Here is a 15617-nt window from a genome sequence, read left to right on the forward strand (position 1 = left end):
ATTTATTTGACAGAGAGAGAGAGAGATCACAAGTAGGCAGAGAGGCAGGCAGAGAGAGGGGGGAAGCAGGCTCTCCACTGAGCAGAGAGCCCAAACGAAGCTGAGCTCGATCCCAGGACCTTGAGATCATGATCTGAGCCGAAGGCAGAGGCTTTAGCCCACTGAGCACCCCTGTACCCCTACTTGGAAACTTTTCTGTTTAAAAAAAATGTATTTGTGCTTGCTTGTTTTTGTATGGAGAATCTCTGGAAGAATAAATAAGACACTGATAATAATCATTACCTGTTAGGGAATTGGTAGAAGCACTACAGCTGGTGGGCAGGGTTAAAAAAACACATTTTTTGAATCACTTGAATATACTACTTATTTGAAACTTAAAATGCCAAATGATTTTAAATACGAACCTTTGACGGGCGCCTGGGTGGCTCAGTTGGTTAAGCGTCGGACTCTTGTTTTTGGCTCAGGACAAGATCTCGTAGATAGGATGGAGCCCTGCATTCAGCCCTCCCCTGCCCCTCCCCCACATGCGCGCGCACGCGCGCACGGTCTCTCTCTCTCTCTCTCTCTCTCTCTAATAAATAAATAAATGCAATCTTTTAAAAAAATTAACCTTTGAGTATCTTTCAATTACATATCATGGTTCATCCTATTCAGATGTTGCAACCCCGAAACAGTGCGTGCTTAGCTGATGGGTTTCCTCTGGAAACAAATTATGCAAGTTGTTAAAATAGGTATTAAGTAATTTGCTTAAGGCAACAAAGAGCCATTAAAGGACTGAGTTGGCTGATCTGAGTAGCTCTTATTTTCTCTCTCCGGTGGCATCTCTGACCTTTCGTATTCGAGATTGAGAAACTTTGGAAATGTTCATTTTTTGTTGATGGGGAGAAGAGCAGAAAAGCGAAACTGTCAGCCTGTATGGATGGGTTGACTCTAAATTGCTGTCTACTTGTGCTTACTTCTAGCCTCTTCCAACTCTGATCTATAGTTAAGAGCAGGTAGATTTTATTTTTAAGTGCATTTCTGAGACTATCACAGTCCCATTCACAATTGTTTATGAGTTCACTCGGCTCTCTAAATATTTGCCCATTATATCATCAACCCTCCTTTGTGTGTAGCATGTGTTTGTAACATACATACAAAAAAGAGTGTATGTGTTTAAATTTTAAAATAATAAGGGGCACCTGGGTGGTTCAGTCATTAAGCATCTGCCTTTGGCTCAGGTCATGATCCCAGGGTCTTGGGATCTGGCCCCGCATCGGGTTCCCTGTTCCATGGGAAGCCTGCTTCTCCTTCTCCCACTCCCCTGCTTGTGTTCCCTCTCTCGCTGTCTCTCTCTCTCTCTCTCTCAAATAAATAAATAAATAAATAAATAACATTAAAAAAATTTTTTTTTAAATAATAAGACTGGAGTGCCTGGGTGGCTCAGTTGTTAAATGTCTGCCTTCAGCTCAGGTCATGATCCCAAGGCTCATGGGATCGAGCCCCACATCGGGCTCCCCTCTCGGTGGGTAGCCTGCTTCTCCCTCTCCCACTGCCCCTGTTTGTCTTCCCTCTCTTGCTGGGTCTCTCTCCGTCAAACAATAAATAAAATATTTTAAAAAATAAAATAATAAGACAAAGATGTGTGTATATACTACTCAGGTTAGAAACAGAACCTTACCAGTATCTCAGTTAATCCTTATATAAAACCTTCCCAATTATAAACAATTTTCTATACTATATTTTTTCCTGCAATTGACAATATGTCTTAAAGATCTCTTCATACCTTTATATTCTTCATAACCCCTTTATGAATTTGTTATTAATTTAATACTTTGTTACGATTTTGCCATTTGTGTATGGATCCATAAAAATATTAGTTTCTAATATTGCTTAACACATTATCCCAAAACTTAGCAGCTTAAAACAACACACATCTATTATCTCACAATTTTTGAGAATTGAGGGTTTAGAAATGGACTATCTGAGTGGCTCTGGCTCAAAATCTCTGAAAAGTTGCAGTCAAAATATTCAACAGATTTCAGTTATCTGAAGGTCTGAGTGAGGCTGAGGGATCTGTTTCCAAGATGGTTCATTCACGTGCTGGTGGCAGGAGGCCACGGTTCCTCTCAATATGGGCTTCTCTGTAGGGCGGCTTGAGTGTTTTCACAAAACAGTAGTGGCTCCTTTCAGAATGTGAAATTTGAGAGAGAGAGAGAGAGAGAGAGGAGATACACTAAAGTCGCAATGTCTTTTTTTTTTTTTTTAAGATTTTATTTATTTATTTGTCAGGGAGAGGGAGAGAGAGCGCGTGAGCAAGCGCTTGCACAGGCAGGCAGAGGTGGAAAGAGAAGCAGGCTCCCTGCCCAGCAAGGAGCCCCATGTGGGACTCCATCCCAAGAACCTGGGATCATGACCCAAGCTGAAGGCAGCGGCTCAACCGACTGAGCCACCCAGGTGTCCCTAAAATCACAATGTTTTTTAAGAGCTTCAGAAGCCACCTATATAATTTCTTCACAGTCCTATTTTGTGGATTGACTACTGAACAGGATTGTCTATTCAATGTGGGAGTGGTGTCTATACCAGGACAAGAATAGCAGGAGGTATGTTGCGTTGGGCCATCTTGCAGGTTGGACATTACAATAAATAACATGCAGCTCAGTTCTATTTGGTTGTTGTTGTTATTTGCATTGTATGTAATGAATCACACAGTGGTAGTTTTCTGTGTCTTTCTCAGTGTTTTCCCCCTGCTGGAAATTCACAAAGCACATTTCTATATTATCAGTGTTATTTTTTTAAAAAGATTCATCTGTGTTGATGTGTGCCTTAGTTCGTTTGGACTGTTATAATATAATATAACCATATTGGGTGGCTTTCAAACAACGGAAATGTATTTCTCATGGTTCTGGAAGCTGGCAAGTCAAAGATCCAGGTGCTGGCAGGTGAAAGCCAGCTTTCTGGTCCACAGATAACTATCTTCTCTCTCGTTCTCACCTGGTGGAATAAGGGATCTTTCTGGGATCTCTTTTATTTTAGGACTAATCTTATTCATAAAGCCTCCACCCTCAGGATCTAATCACTTCCCAAAAATCCAACCTTCAAATATCATCGCAATGGAAATTAAGATTCAACATATGAATTTTGAAGGGAACATAAACTATTCAGTCTATAGGAATGTGTACGACTGTCGTTCATTCATTTTTGCTGGTGTCTAGTATTCCACAATTTGTTTACCCATTTGACTGTTTATGTTATTACAAACAATTTAGTGAGGAACTTCCTCTGGAATACATATGCTGTGGGAATATATCCATGCTAGTTTATACAGGACATGTTCATGTTCATCTTTTAAGAACTAGTTATCTGAAGTTGGGTACTCATTTATTTTCACAATGCCATAGTTCAGAATTTCAATTGCTTTGTTTCAAAAGCTTTACCAAAGCTTGGGATCCTTCGGCTTCTAAATTTTTGTGAATTCAGTGGGTATGACAAAGTATTTCACTGTGGTTTTAACTTGAATTTCCCTGATTAGTAATGAGGTGAATATGTAGCCATTGTTATTTCCAGTAAAGTAAACTACATGTTCTGAATAAGAATTCATTTTTGGTAATGTGAATTGCAACTGCTTTCTCTTACTTGATCGCTGTCCTTTCACTTTTTTTTTTTTTTTTTTTTTAAAGTAAACTCTACACTTGACATGGGTCTCCAACTCATTTTTCAGCCAGGAGATCAAGACACCCATGCTCCACCAACTGAGCCAGCCGGGCACCTCTTGTCCTTTCACTTCTTAATGGTATGTTTGGATTTACAGAAATTCTTAATTTTCATGATGTCAAATTTATCAAATTTTAAATTTATGGTTTGTATTTTTTTGTGTCTTATTTAAGAATTTTTTTCCTATTGGGATACCTGGGTGACTCAGTTGATTATGTGCCTGCCTCTGGCTCAGGTCACGATCCCAGGGTAGTGGGATGGAGTCCCACATCGGAGTTGTGGCTCAGCAGGGAGCCTGCCGCTCCTCCTGCTTGGGCTCTTTCTTTCTCTCTGATAAATAAACAAATAAATAAATAAATAAATAAAAATCTGAGGGAAAAAAACATTAAAAAATTTTTCTTCCTACTTTGAGCTCATAAAAATATCCCATATTTTCTTCTCATAGTTTTTTTTTACATTTAATTATTTCATCCAGGTGGGATTGTTTTGTGCAGGGCATGAGTTGGGGACAGAACTTCATTTTTTTCTGTATGTATTTATCAATTATCCATATTTCATCTATTGAGCAGTATATCCCTTCCCCAATCATCTGCAGTGGCGCCATGTCATAAATCAAGTTTCTGTATATATGGCTCTTTATTGATCCATTGGTTGGTTGTCTGTTCCTATGCTAACACCACATTGTTTTAATTATTCCAGCTATGTAATAAATCTTCATATTTTGTAAGTTTCCCTAACTCATTCTTCCATAGAACAGGGTTTTGTTTTGTTTTGTTTGTTATTCCATATACATTTTAGAAATAGTTAACCACGGGCACCTGGGTGGCTCAGTGGGTTAAAGCCTCTGCCTTTGGCTCAGGTCATAATCCCAGAGTCCTGGAATCCAGCCCCAGTGGAGCCCCACATCAGGCTCTCTGCTCAGCAGGGAGCCTGCTTCCCCCTCTCTCTCTGCCTGCCTCTCTGCCTACTTGTGATCTCTTTATTTATAAATAAATAAAATCTTTTAAAAAAGAAAAAGAAAAAATAAGGCATCTCTTAAGAAAAGAAATAGCCAAATATTATGACAAACTCCGCTGGGAATTTGAGTAAAGTTGCACGGCATTGGGATGCAATGAGTTTGAGGTGCCATTACAACTTGAATCAACTGGAAAGAGACTTCTGCAAAAAACTAGACTCCACGAGGATCTTAAAAAACAAGTGCCAGGAACAGTCCCACATATCTTGGAGAGCTTCTGATCATTTCTTTTAACTGTACCTACCTTGTTCCCCACCATCTTTGACAGAGAGAATGAGAGAGAGAGAGAGAAGCAGGGGGAAGAAATCAAAGTCGTAACTAAAGGTGATAAAGGGTGGGTATCCAGTGGCTTTATTAGTCACTGTTTTCTCTGTGGTAGTTTCTAGGGACATGCTATTTGAAGAAGTGGAATTGGAAGCAGGGGTTGGGAAGAAAGGGTGAGGAGGGATGACGGGAGGATATGCTGCTGGAAGAGGAGTTTGATTCTGCTGGTGGCTGAAACCGCTGTTTCTTATGCCTACTGGGCTCTGAAGTTTAAGGGAAAGAATCCTGAATGGGGACTGAGAAAGACTTCAGAGAGAAGGTGACATTCGAGGTGGGTGCAGGAGCGTGGAAGAGTTCCTCGGAGAGTGCGCAGATGGGAGATGCGGTAAAGCTGTGGCAGGTGGGATTGAAAAGAAAAAACGGTAATGGGCGTACAGGGCAGACGGAACAGCATAGGCAGGAAAAAGAGAAAATGATGGGTTAACAGGAGGTAAAAAGTAGTTCACTTTAAGTGAGATAGAGCTGGAAAGATAAGTGGTAGCTTGATTGTGCAAGGTCATGAATACCAGACTAAGGACTTTGGACTTTATCCTGGGACGGCGGTGAAGGCTCTTGAACAGGGAGTAACTAGACCTGAAGTTTGCTTCGGTAAGATAATTGTAGCCACAGACACGCAGGGAACCCTGTCGCTGCGTCCGGAGGCGACGCAGGGAAAAAGCACTACCACCTGCAGGAGGCGCACCGCAGGACCAAATGCCCTCCCCGCCCCCTTCCCCTCCGCCCGGGTTCCGTCGCGACGCTCTCGAACTCGGCTAGCCCTCCTGGACGCGACCTACTCGGACCTCGACTAGCTGGTCTGGGCGCGCCCCCGTGCGTCACGTCCGCTCTGGCTCCAGGCTCATTAGAGCTGAGGAGGGGCGTGAAGAGGACGTCTGCGCCTGCGCTTCTGCTGGCAACTGTCGGCGGTTCGCGCTGAGGGTACCGGGGAGTTTTCACGTCTCCACTAACGCATTTGAGTCCGCCACGGTTGTCTTATACCGCTGCACGCCCATAAGGGGTTTTGATTTGTGCCAAGAGATCAAAGCAAACGGTGTTGAGGGGCTCGATTGCTCCCTGACTTTAGCGGAGCCGAGCCCAGAACCACGCCCCTTAGGTCTCTCAGCTGAGAAGCGTCGAGCCTCTCGATTGCAGTTTTCCTCCAGCTGCTTGCTCTCGGTCTGCGGCCAAAACGTCTGAACTAGTGAAAACCTGCCCTGGCCGCTAAGCGTGCCCATGCCGGGCCGTAATCCGTGTTTCCAGGGCTTGCTTACTGTGCAGTCAGACTACCAAGTTGTAGGGGACCTCGGAGGTCATCAAATCCAACCCATTAACCCCGATGTCCCAAGTGAACGGATGTACGGTTTTTATTTGCACGACCCTGAAGATCATCTGTTTCCTGAGACACCCGTGATTAGATAGTCTTCTTTGAAGTTTCCTCCAACTTTAATTCCTTCAAATGCATTTATTGAGCACCCGTGTACCAAAAACTGTAGGTCCTGGGGATTCAATGATGAAGTAGATTCATCTCTTGGAATACATTCTCATGGCCTTGATGCTAGCAAGGAAATAAGGTTTGTGTTAGAAACATACAGGTGGGAACAACTTAGCGTGATCAGAGGCCTCTTGGAGGTGATGACGTTTCTAACCAGCCAAGTGAACAGTTAGGAGCAGAGTGAGTTTCAGACTGAAGGAATGGCAAAGCTCCTGAGGCAGGAAAGAGGTTGGTGTTTTCTAGGAATAGACAGAAGACCAGAGTGTGGTGACTAGAGTGTGGTGAGCCACGGGGGAGAATGGAAAGAAAAGGTTGACAATGTAAACAGGAGTCAGATGCAGACTTTGTGGGTCATGCTAAGAAGTTTTTGGAAAGTATTCTGGGGCGGGGGATGGGGGCGCCTGGGTGGGTCATCGTAAAATAACCAGCAGGCGACTCTTGGCTGAGGTCGTGATGTCTGGGTGGAGCCCCGCTGAGGCTCTGTGCTTAGCAGGCAGTCTGGTTAAGATTCTCACTGCCTCTCCTTCTGCCCTTCCTCTGCATGTTCTCTATCTCAAATAAATGAATCTTTTTTTTTTCTTAATGTATTCTAAGAGCAATGGGAAGCCAATGAATAATCTGGGCCAGAGGCTTCATCTTAGTTCAGTCGTTTAAAATCACACAAACCCCATCACGTGTATGATTTTTCTGTATCAGTCCTTTGATATCAGGTATTTGAAGATGGTTGAGTGAGGACGCCTGCTTTCCTCTGAGATCTCTTCTCCTGACCCCAACTCCTCTCAAAGCTGTGGTTCCTCTATAGCATCTTACTCAGAAGATGTATGGATGTTTCGAAATGTCATTCTGAATACTTGAGTATGAAGGATATTAAGATGTAAATCATGTGGGTACATTTTAAAAGGGAAGGACCCAAGACTTTTCCAAGAGATTCGCAAAGAAGTGTTGTAGAGATTGCAAAACACTAACACTGCTTAAACATTTTCATCTATGTGATCCTGGTTTTTGTTCTCTGGAATAGCAGGGTACAATATCAACTTCAACCAAGGCTATTTCTCTCAACTGTCTCCTCTGTGAAATGAAAATAGGATTGCTGTGGGACTAAATGAGATTATGCTCAGAAAGTGCGCAATGGTAAACTGTGAGGACCAGCCACACAGTGCCACTGTTAAACACCTGGGTCCCTGAGATGAATAGTTGGTAGATAAGGCTCCTGTAGCACTCTACAAACGTTCATGAAGTACTTATTTACTTGTAGAGCCCTTAGTGAAAAAGATCTGCCTTCCAGGAGTTTGCTATCTAGTTCAAAGAGCCAAGAGAGATTACAGAACAGATAAACTAAATGCCCTGAGAGGGGCATGAGTGAAATGTTCTGGGACCCGGGAGCTGCGGAAGAGGTTTCAGTTTCCACTGAGTTAAGTGATTATTGGAGTTCCAAGCTAAGTGGGTTAGAAAGATGAGCATATTGAACTTGAAACGCACACACAAAATCTATACTGCAGGTACGCATTTTATTCTTGGTGATAATTCTTGGTGGAAAGACCGATCAGAAATACTGCAATCACTTCTATTATCCGATAAATATTGAGCAGTAGGTTTCGTGAGAAAGGCACCTATCTTTTGTCCAGTCTGTTTACTATACATTGCATGCTCTGAGCAGTTCTTATCTTCATGTTCAGGAACAAAGTACACACACACACACACACACACACGCGCGCGCGCGCGCGCGCGCGCACACACACACACACACACACACACACACACACACGCCCCTTTCCAAAACTAAAGGCCCAGGGACTCCCAAGAGAGAGGTGGGATCTCTCGCAGCCCAACCACACAATGGGGGCCGCTTCTCGATAGCTCGCACCCCACCCCGCAGGCCAGGGTTCGACTTCTTGGGGCCGCTTCGCTCCGCCCCTGCAGTCCTCGGGGGCGCCCTCCCTCACTCTCGCTTCCCTCCTCCTTCGCCGGGGAGCCGGAAAACCCGGAGCGAACCGGCCCTGCTCGGCGGCGCATGCTCAGTAGCGAGCAGGTTCAGTTCGCTAGTAGGAAGCTCGAGCGCTACACCGGCGTCGGCGGCGGCCGCGGCGGCACCTCTGGCCAGCCAGATACTCCAACGACGACCTCGGGCCTTTCCCCTCCCCCGCTACACCCCGGCCCCGCTCCGCCCCGGGCCGCTCGCGTTTCGGGGTCCCCGCTGCGCGGAGCGGGAGCCGCAGCAGAAGGGTCCCTCCACACGCCCTCCCCCCCCAGCCGCCGGCTGTGCCGCTGGGCCAGGCCGGGCCCGGGAGCGTAGCCCCGGCGGGCGGCGGCCGCGGCGGAGGGCAGCCCGGGGCGGCGCCGGCGGGCCGGGGAGGGGTGGGGGGCCCGGCCCCGGGGTGGTGGTGCGGGATGCCGCCGCCGCCGCCTGCGGGCTGCGTTCGCTATCCACGGCTGGTACCCGTGTCGGGTGGGTGGCCGGGCGCGGGCCTCGCCCCTCAGCCCCCTCTCCAAGGCTAGCCCGGCCGCGCGGCGCCCCGAGGGGGCCGGGCCGTCCGGTGGGGCCGCGGCCCTGTTCGGTGCTGCGAGCTCGCCCTCTCGCGGCTCCCCGGCCCGGCCGCCGCCGCCGCCCCTCTCCCCGCCCAGAGGCGCCCCGGGGGCACCATGCAGGCGCAGCAGCTGCCGTACGAGTTTTTCAGCGAGGAGAACGCACCCAAGTGGCGGGGGCTGCTGGTGCCGGCGCTGAAAAAGGTGAGGAGCCCGCGGGACCCCGCTTCCCGGCTTGCAGCCCCTGCGAGGGCGCGGGGCCGGGAAAGGGCTGGGGAGGCGGGGCGCGCGCAGGGCCGTCTTTCTTCCCGGTCTCGCCGCCTCCCAGAAAGGACGGCGCACACTGAGAGGTTCCCGCACACTTCGCTGGCTCGGTGTTGACATTCACCCGGTGTGTGGGAAGGCCGCAGGGAGCCCGGCAGAGTTTGTCCGAATCATCCAACCTCTGAGAGGCTCATGTCCTGCCCCTGATTCCGAGACCAGAGTTGGAGGAGGCTCAGTTTTCAGTGGAGGTCAAAGCAGGCCACTTTTCCGCCTTCTCGGTCTTACCCTGAAGCTGCTGTCAGCCTCCGGTTTTAGGTGTCCAGTATGCTGGCTTTAGTGGGCTCGAGAATGCTCTAGCCATAACGCTTGCTTTAAGTAATTGCAGAGCTCGCTTGCCAGCAGGAACATGGCCTGCTTCGCTCGCCCTCTGTAATCACTCTTCATTCCCCTGAATTTCCCCACTACTCTGGTTAACAGGGGCGGGTGCACATGCCACTTTTTTGGTTTGGTTGGTTTGTTTGTTTGTTTTTGCCCCCTAGAGTTTGAGAATCTTGGTACTATCTTTTGTTTTGTTGGTTTGAATTTTTAGCCATTCTGTGTTTCTTGACGTTTGCCACATTGTTACCTAAAGTTGTATACTCCATCATCTGGGCTTTTAAATGTTTTAGTACATTTAGGAAATACTGCTACATTTTAAAAGTTTCTAAAGCCGCACTGTGAGTTAGTATATACATTAAAACGTCAGAAACTGGTGTGTGTGAATGAACATTAAAACGGTGTTTTTTGTTTCCCTTTTACCTTTTCTTGTAAATACAGAGATTGCTTTACTCTCGTAGTGTTTCTTAATCCCAATTTCTTGTTGCTCAAAGAATGTTTTATGTTATTAGGCTATATTTTTCCTTCTACCAAAAGTTGAGATTGTGGCATACCTTTTGTTCTAAACATTTGTACTTTTAAAAACTGTGCCTTAAAAGGTGCCTGATGTTTCCCAAAGGCCAGCAACTTTTACTTTCCCTTTTGCCCTCCTCTCCCCCACCCCCAAGATCCTTGGAGACTACAGTGGAAACTAGTGTGTTAGCAGGATTTGCTCTTTTTTTTTTTTTTTATAAAAGTTACTGACTTTTTTCCTTAAGTGTCTGAGTAAGTAACAAACATCTCTGTGATGTTGTTTTCTAAGAAGACCAAAGAGATGTCATCTTCCTTTTATACTTTATTTATTAGAAATCCCGTCAGGGCTCTCACTTTTTTTTTTTTTTTTTCACTTTTGCTTTACCTGCAAGCTTGGCATCTTAGCTGATAATAGGGGAGTAGGAGGTCTCAGTCATGTTACAAGCCTGGGAGTGATGGAGGTGGAGTGGAGTGGGGAAGAGAGAAAAATTGTTGAGAACATACAAAAGAACTCATAAAACACTCAGTTTGGGGCTGTTTTGTTTAGTAGCAAACAGCTCCTGTCCCAGGGAACCATCAAGATACTTTTAGTTGAGGGTAACTGTGAAGTGGTAGAAAGAGCATTGTAGGAGTTGGCAGACCAGGTCCAACTCTGCCACATTGGTGGCCCTTGCTGATATCTTTCCACAGAAGCATTTTGTTTGGCTGGCAAGGTGCTGTTTTACAGACTTTTAATGTAATTAGTTGCCAGTATTTAAAAGTGAGAGATATCACATAAAATCCGAATTTTTGGTTTTTCTTGAAGAATGGGAAGATCTCTCCACATTGGGCAAGACAGTGAACTGCTGGAGCTGAGTGAAAGCTTTCCTCTTCAGCTCGGGCGTCCATCTCCAGTTCACCACAGTCCCTGCCAGTCCTTGTGACCTATTTACATAAAACAGTTTCAACTTGAAACAGAGATGCCCATGCAGGACAGAAGTGCTGGGGGGAGGTGGAAGTGTACACAATGTAGCTGATAAGAAAGGTTCTTCCAATTCTTTTTTGAGATAGCCACTGATGAGGACTCGAAGGCACCTATGATGAGGTTGAAAATATATTGCATATCTAGATGTGCTCTTGTTCGCTCTCAGAACCTGCATTTTCAGCTGCCTGCTAGACATTCCATATGGACATCTCCTTATCTTGAACTCTTCCTTTAGACTTCCTTTATTATTTGCAGATGTGCCCATCTTGTGTTGTTTTACCTGAGGTTCTGTCGTCATGTTACTCCCTTTACCTGAACTGCCCTTTGTCCGGCCTAACGCTGATTTGACCTCAGTGTTTTCTCAAATCCTCAGGGCTGAGTTGGATCGTTTTTATTTTCTTTTAGTCCCAAACCGTAGCACTTAACAATGAATTGTAAGTTCCTATTAACTTGTCTTCCCCATCCCTCAACTAGATTCGATGGTCCTTGAGAAAAGGAATAGTATTTTACCCTCTTTTCATCCTTTAGGCAGCAGTCCCTGACACCTACCTAGTAGCCACTTATGTTTGAATGGATGGGTGAAGTAATATCCCAACTAAAACCATCACCTGTCTCTGCCTCCACTGACCATTAAAAAAAAAATTCCTCTTGATTAATGGCTTAATTATGTTATTTGGTTCAAAACTTTGGAGTCATCTCTGACTTCTCTCCTTTACATTACTGTCCATACCCCGGCAGAGCATATAACACAATAAACATAGATTTATTTCCCTTTGACATCTAATCTGTTACCTTCTACTCTGAGTCCTCTTTCCCAGACCACTGTATCAAAACAAAAATAAAAAGAGAACGATTGATGTATTTTGAGGGTGTAGGATGAAGTGCACAGTCCTTAGCGTGGATGATCTTGATCGGTGATCGGGCTTCAGCCTGCCTTTCTGACTGGATTGCCTACCATAATCTTTCATATTCTGTATGTCTCAGCCAGACTGGACAACTGCTTTTCCTGACTATGCTCAGAATGTCTCACTACATCAGTCTAAGTCCTGTCTTACCTATTGCACAAATATGTCATGCTTACTACAGACCAGGTAATGCCCTTGGCACTAGGGATTAAAAGGTAAATGACATCATCCAGAAATGACCAAGTTAGAACAGGGTGGAAAGTGGCAGAGGATGTGTTTGGAGAGGAATCTGGTTTATAGAGAATTTTTTGAATGTTAAGCTAAAGAGTTTGAATTTTATCTTGAGGGGATGAAAGTCATTGAGGAATAGGTGAGTAACATCAGATTGGAATTTTAGAAAATTGACTTTGGCCATAGAATAGAAATTGGATTGGAGAAAAATGACCTGAGGTAAGGAGAAAAGTTAGAAGGCTAGTTTAACAGTCCAGCCAAGAGATGATACGTGTTTGAATTAAGGGTGCATTTGAACTAGGATGGACATGTAGGGATGGATTTTGAGAGATGTTTAAAGGTAGAATTGGCAGGACTGAGTAACCCAGTGAGTGAGTAGGGCAAATGGTAAGTAAGAAGGCCGAAAGAGTCCTAAGTTTCTGGTTTGTATTGCCTTAATCAGGACAGAGAATGGAGGAGAAGCTGTTGAAGGTGAAGAGAGTGGCATAAAAGCACGAGCTTGGAACACGTTGATTTAAGTCCTTTTGCCTTATCCGAGTGGGCTTGTCAAGCTGGCAGTTGTGTTTTTGGTATCAGTCACTGCAGATTTGGGACTTCCAGGGGTGTAAGTAAAGCCTTAAGAATGAATGGATGAAGGCTTGGGGTACCTAAGTGTCTGACTCTTGGTTTCAGCTCAGGTTTTGATCTGATAATCATGAGATCGAGCCCCTTGACAGGCTCTAAGCTCAGTGCAGAGTGGGCTTGAGAGTCCTTGTCTCTTTCTACCTCTCCTCGCTCTTTCTCTCTCAAATAAATAAATAAAACTTCAAAAAAGCATAGATGAAGCCTTTATCCATACGAAGATTTATATAGGATATTTGTGGCAGCTGTATTCAGCAAAAAAAAAGAGAAAAAAAAATGGAAACAACCCAGTATCCATTAACAGATGAATGAATAAACAGATTGTGAAATAGCCATACATTGGAATACTACTTGGTGATAAAAAGGAATGAATTATTGATAACACATAGCAGTGTGGCTAAATCTCAAAAATAAGCTGAATGAAAGCCAGGTCAAAAAAGAGTATATGCTGGATAATTACATAAAATTCTGGAAATTACAAACTAATCTACAGTGACAAAAAGGTCAGTAGTTGTTTTAGGAGAGGCTTTTATGTTCATTTCTTGATTGTGCTGATAGTTTCAGGGTAATATACATTGGTTAAAATTTAACAGATTGTACAACTCAGATATTTGCAACTTGTTGAACAAAAAAAACCCCTGAGTTTGGAAAGATTAATTTGGTTAGAGAGTTTTGTGGGCTTTTTTAGAAAAAGATTTTATTTATTTATTTGACAGAAAGAGGGACAGAAAGAGAGGGGATACATGCAGGGGGAGTGGGAGAGAAAGAAGCGGGCTTTTGGCTGGGCAGGAGCCCGATGTGGGGATCAATCCCAGGACCCTGGGATCATGACCTGAGCCAGACGCTTAATTGAGCCAGCCAGGTGCCCCAAGAGAGTCTGCATTTTTAAACACTATGCTATGCTACCTCTAACAGAGATGAAGGCATACTTTTTTTCTGAGATGGGAGGGAAAGAGATAAAGATGGGTTTGTAGGTTGGGGAGCCGTGAGTTCATGTTGAAACAAGAGGTAAGATTCTTGACATAGAGTGAGGAAAGAGGTATGAGTAAGGAGTCTAAGAAGCATGGTCAAGTTTTGAAATTGCTGTTGTGGAGTGTGGAGAAGGAGCCAACTGGTGAATTAGAAAGGAATTGCTGAGCAGTCCTGAATGTGGAGATCATAAATTTGGAGTAGCATTCATTGGTCTGGTTGTGAGATTTCCTCCAGCAGCACTCGTCAGTTCAGGTAAAGGAGCACCGAAGAATTGGTTGCAGGTGGCTGCAGTAGGGACTCAGAGGGTACCAATATTTCAGGTGATAGGAGGTAAAGCTATAAGACAAGTAGCAGGTCACGGAAGTATAAATGAAGGTTCCCATGGACTAGGAATCTTGGTGAGTTGGAAGAGGAGGGTAGTGAGAGCAGATAGGGCATTCTGATTGGAGAAGATAATTATACTTTAGGGTTTTAGGATTCCAGGAATGAGAGAAATAAGACAATTAGGAGCTCCAAAGTTGTGTATTGAATGATGGATCGGTGTATTATATATATGGATGATGGCGAAATCCACAAGGATTATGGCTTATGTTGTAGTGGAAAGGAAGACTCTGATCCAGCAGTGGTAATGAGGTGCAGAAATCACAGCAGTGAGGATGCTTCAGCGAAAGAATAAAAGTGACAATTGCTCCTGTTCCTCATAACGTGTTTTATATCACAACTGTGGGTAGAATAGGAAAAAACTTCTCACTTCATTTTAGAATATTTTTGTCTTATGATTAAGTTTTTTACCCAACATTTTATTATGAAAAGTTTCAAATATACAGAAGAGTTGAAAGAATTATACAGTAAGACACCCATATACCCATCACCTAGATTCTATAATTTTACATTTTACTATGCAAACATAGTAATGTGCAATTTTAATAATGTAAAATGTAAATGTTAATTTACATTTTGTCACATGCCTATCCATTCCTCACTCCATCCACAAATCCATCTTACATTTTGATGCATTTCAAAGTCAGTTACAAACATCAGTACACTTTACCCCCAAACACTTCATGTCATTAACTAGAGTTCAGTATTTGTTTGTAGTTCTTTTGTTTTTTAGGTAAAATCTGTGTGCAGTGGAATATACAAGTGTTAATTTTACCATTTAATGAGTTTTGACAAATACAACCCAAGCCTCTATCAAGATATCAGACATTACTATCACTCCTGAAATTTCCCTCATGTGCCTTGTCCATCAGTCCTTGCAAACGTTGTTCTGATCTTTTATCATCCTACCATAGATTAATCGTAACTATTTTAGAACATCATATTAATAGAATCATACAGCATATATTTTTGGTATGGCTTTGAAGTTGTGTTTATCAGAAATTCAGTCCTTTTTTTCTGTCATCGGACTGTATCAGAGTTTGTCAAGTGGTTAGATACCTGGAAGGTTTCCTGTTTGGGGCTATTATGAATAAAGTTTCCGTGAATGTTCTTATTATACAAGGTTTTTTTTTTTTTTTTTTTTGGTAGGATTGTGTTTTTATTTCTCTTGGGTAAGTACCAGGAGAAATGGCTCATAAAGTGTCTGTTTAGTTTTATAAGAAACTGCCAGACCTTTTCTCAAAGTGTTTGTATCTTTTATATTTCCACCAACAACTCTCATAGTTCCCGTTGCTCCACATCTTTGCCAGTATTAAATATTATCAGTCTTTAATTGTAGCCACTGTGGTGGGTGTGTAGTGGTTG

General features: G+C 44.0%; 1 protein-coding gene across 2 annotated transcripts in view; it reads left to right on the forward strand.

The window, feature by feature from the left end:
- The first annotated feature begins 8512 nt into the window (after positions 1-8512).
- Positions 8513-15617, forward strand: part of SOS1 (SOS Ras/Rac guanine nucleotide exchange factor 1) — a 145731-nt gene continuing 138626 nt past the window's right edge. The window contains exon 1 of one of the 2 annotated variants that reach the window (XM_004765523.3): positions 8513-9230. In XM_004765523.3, the coding sequence (XP_004765580.1) occupies positions 9144-9230 (87 nt within the window). In that variant the 5' untranslated portion in view covers positions 8513-9143. The remainder of the gene's footprint in view (positions 9231-15617) is intronic. The other variant, XM_004765524.3, reaches the window with a different exon arrangement.

Source organism: Mustela putorius, unplaced genomic scaffold, assembly GCF_011764305.1.
Source record: "Mustela putorius furo isolate JIRA1106 unplaced genomic scaffold, ASM1176430v1.1 tig00000281_pilon_pilon_pilon, whole genome shotgun sequence".
NCBI classification, from domain to species: domain Eukaryota; kingdom Metazoa; phylum Chordata; class Mammalia; order Carnivora; family Mustelidae; genus Mustela; species Mustela putorius.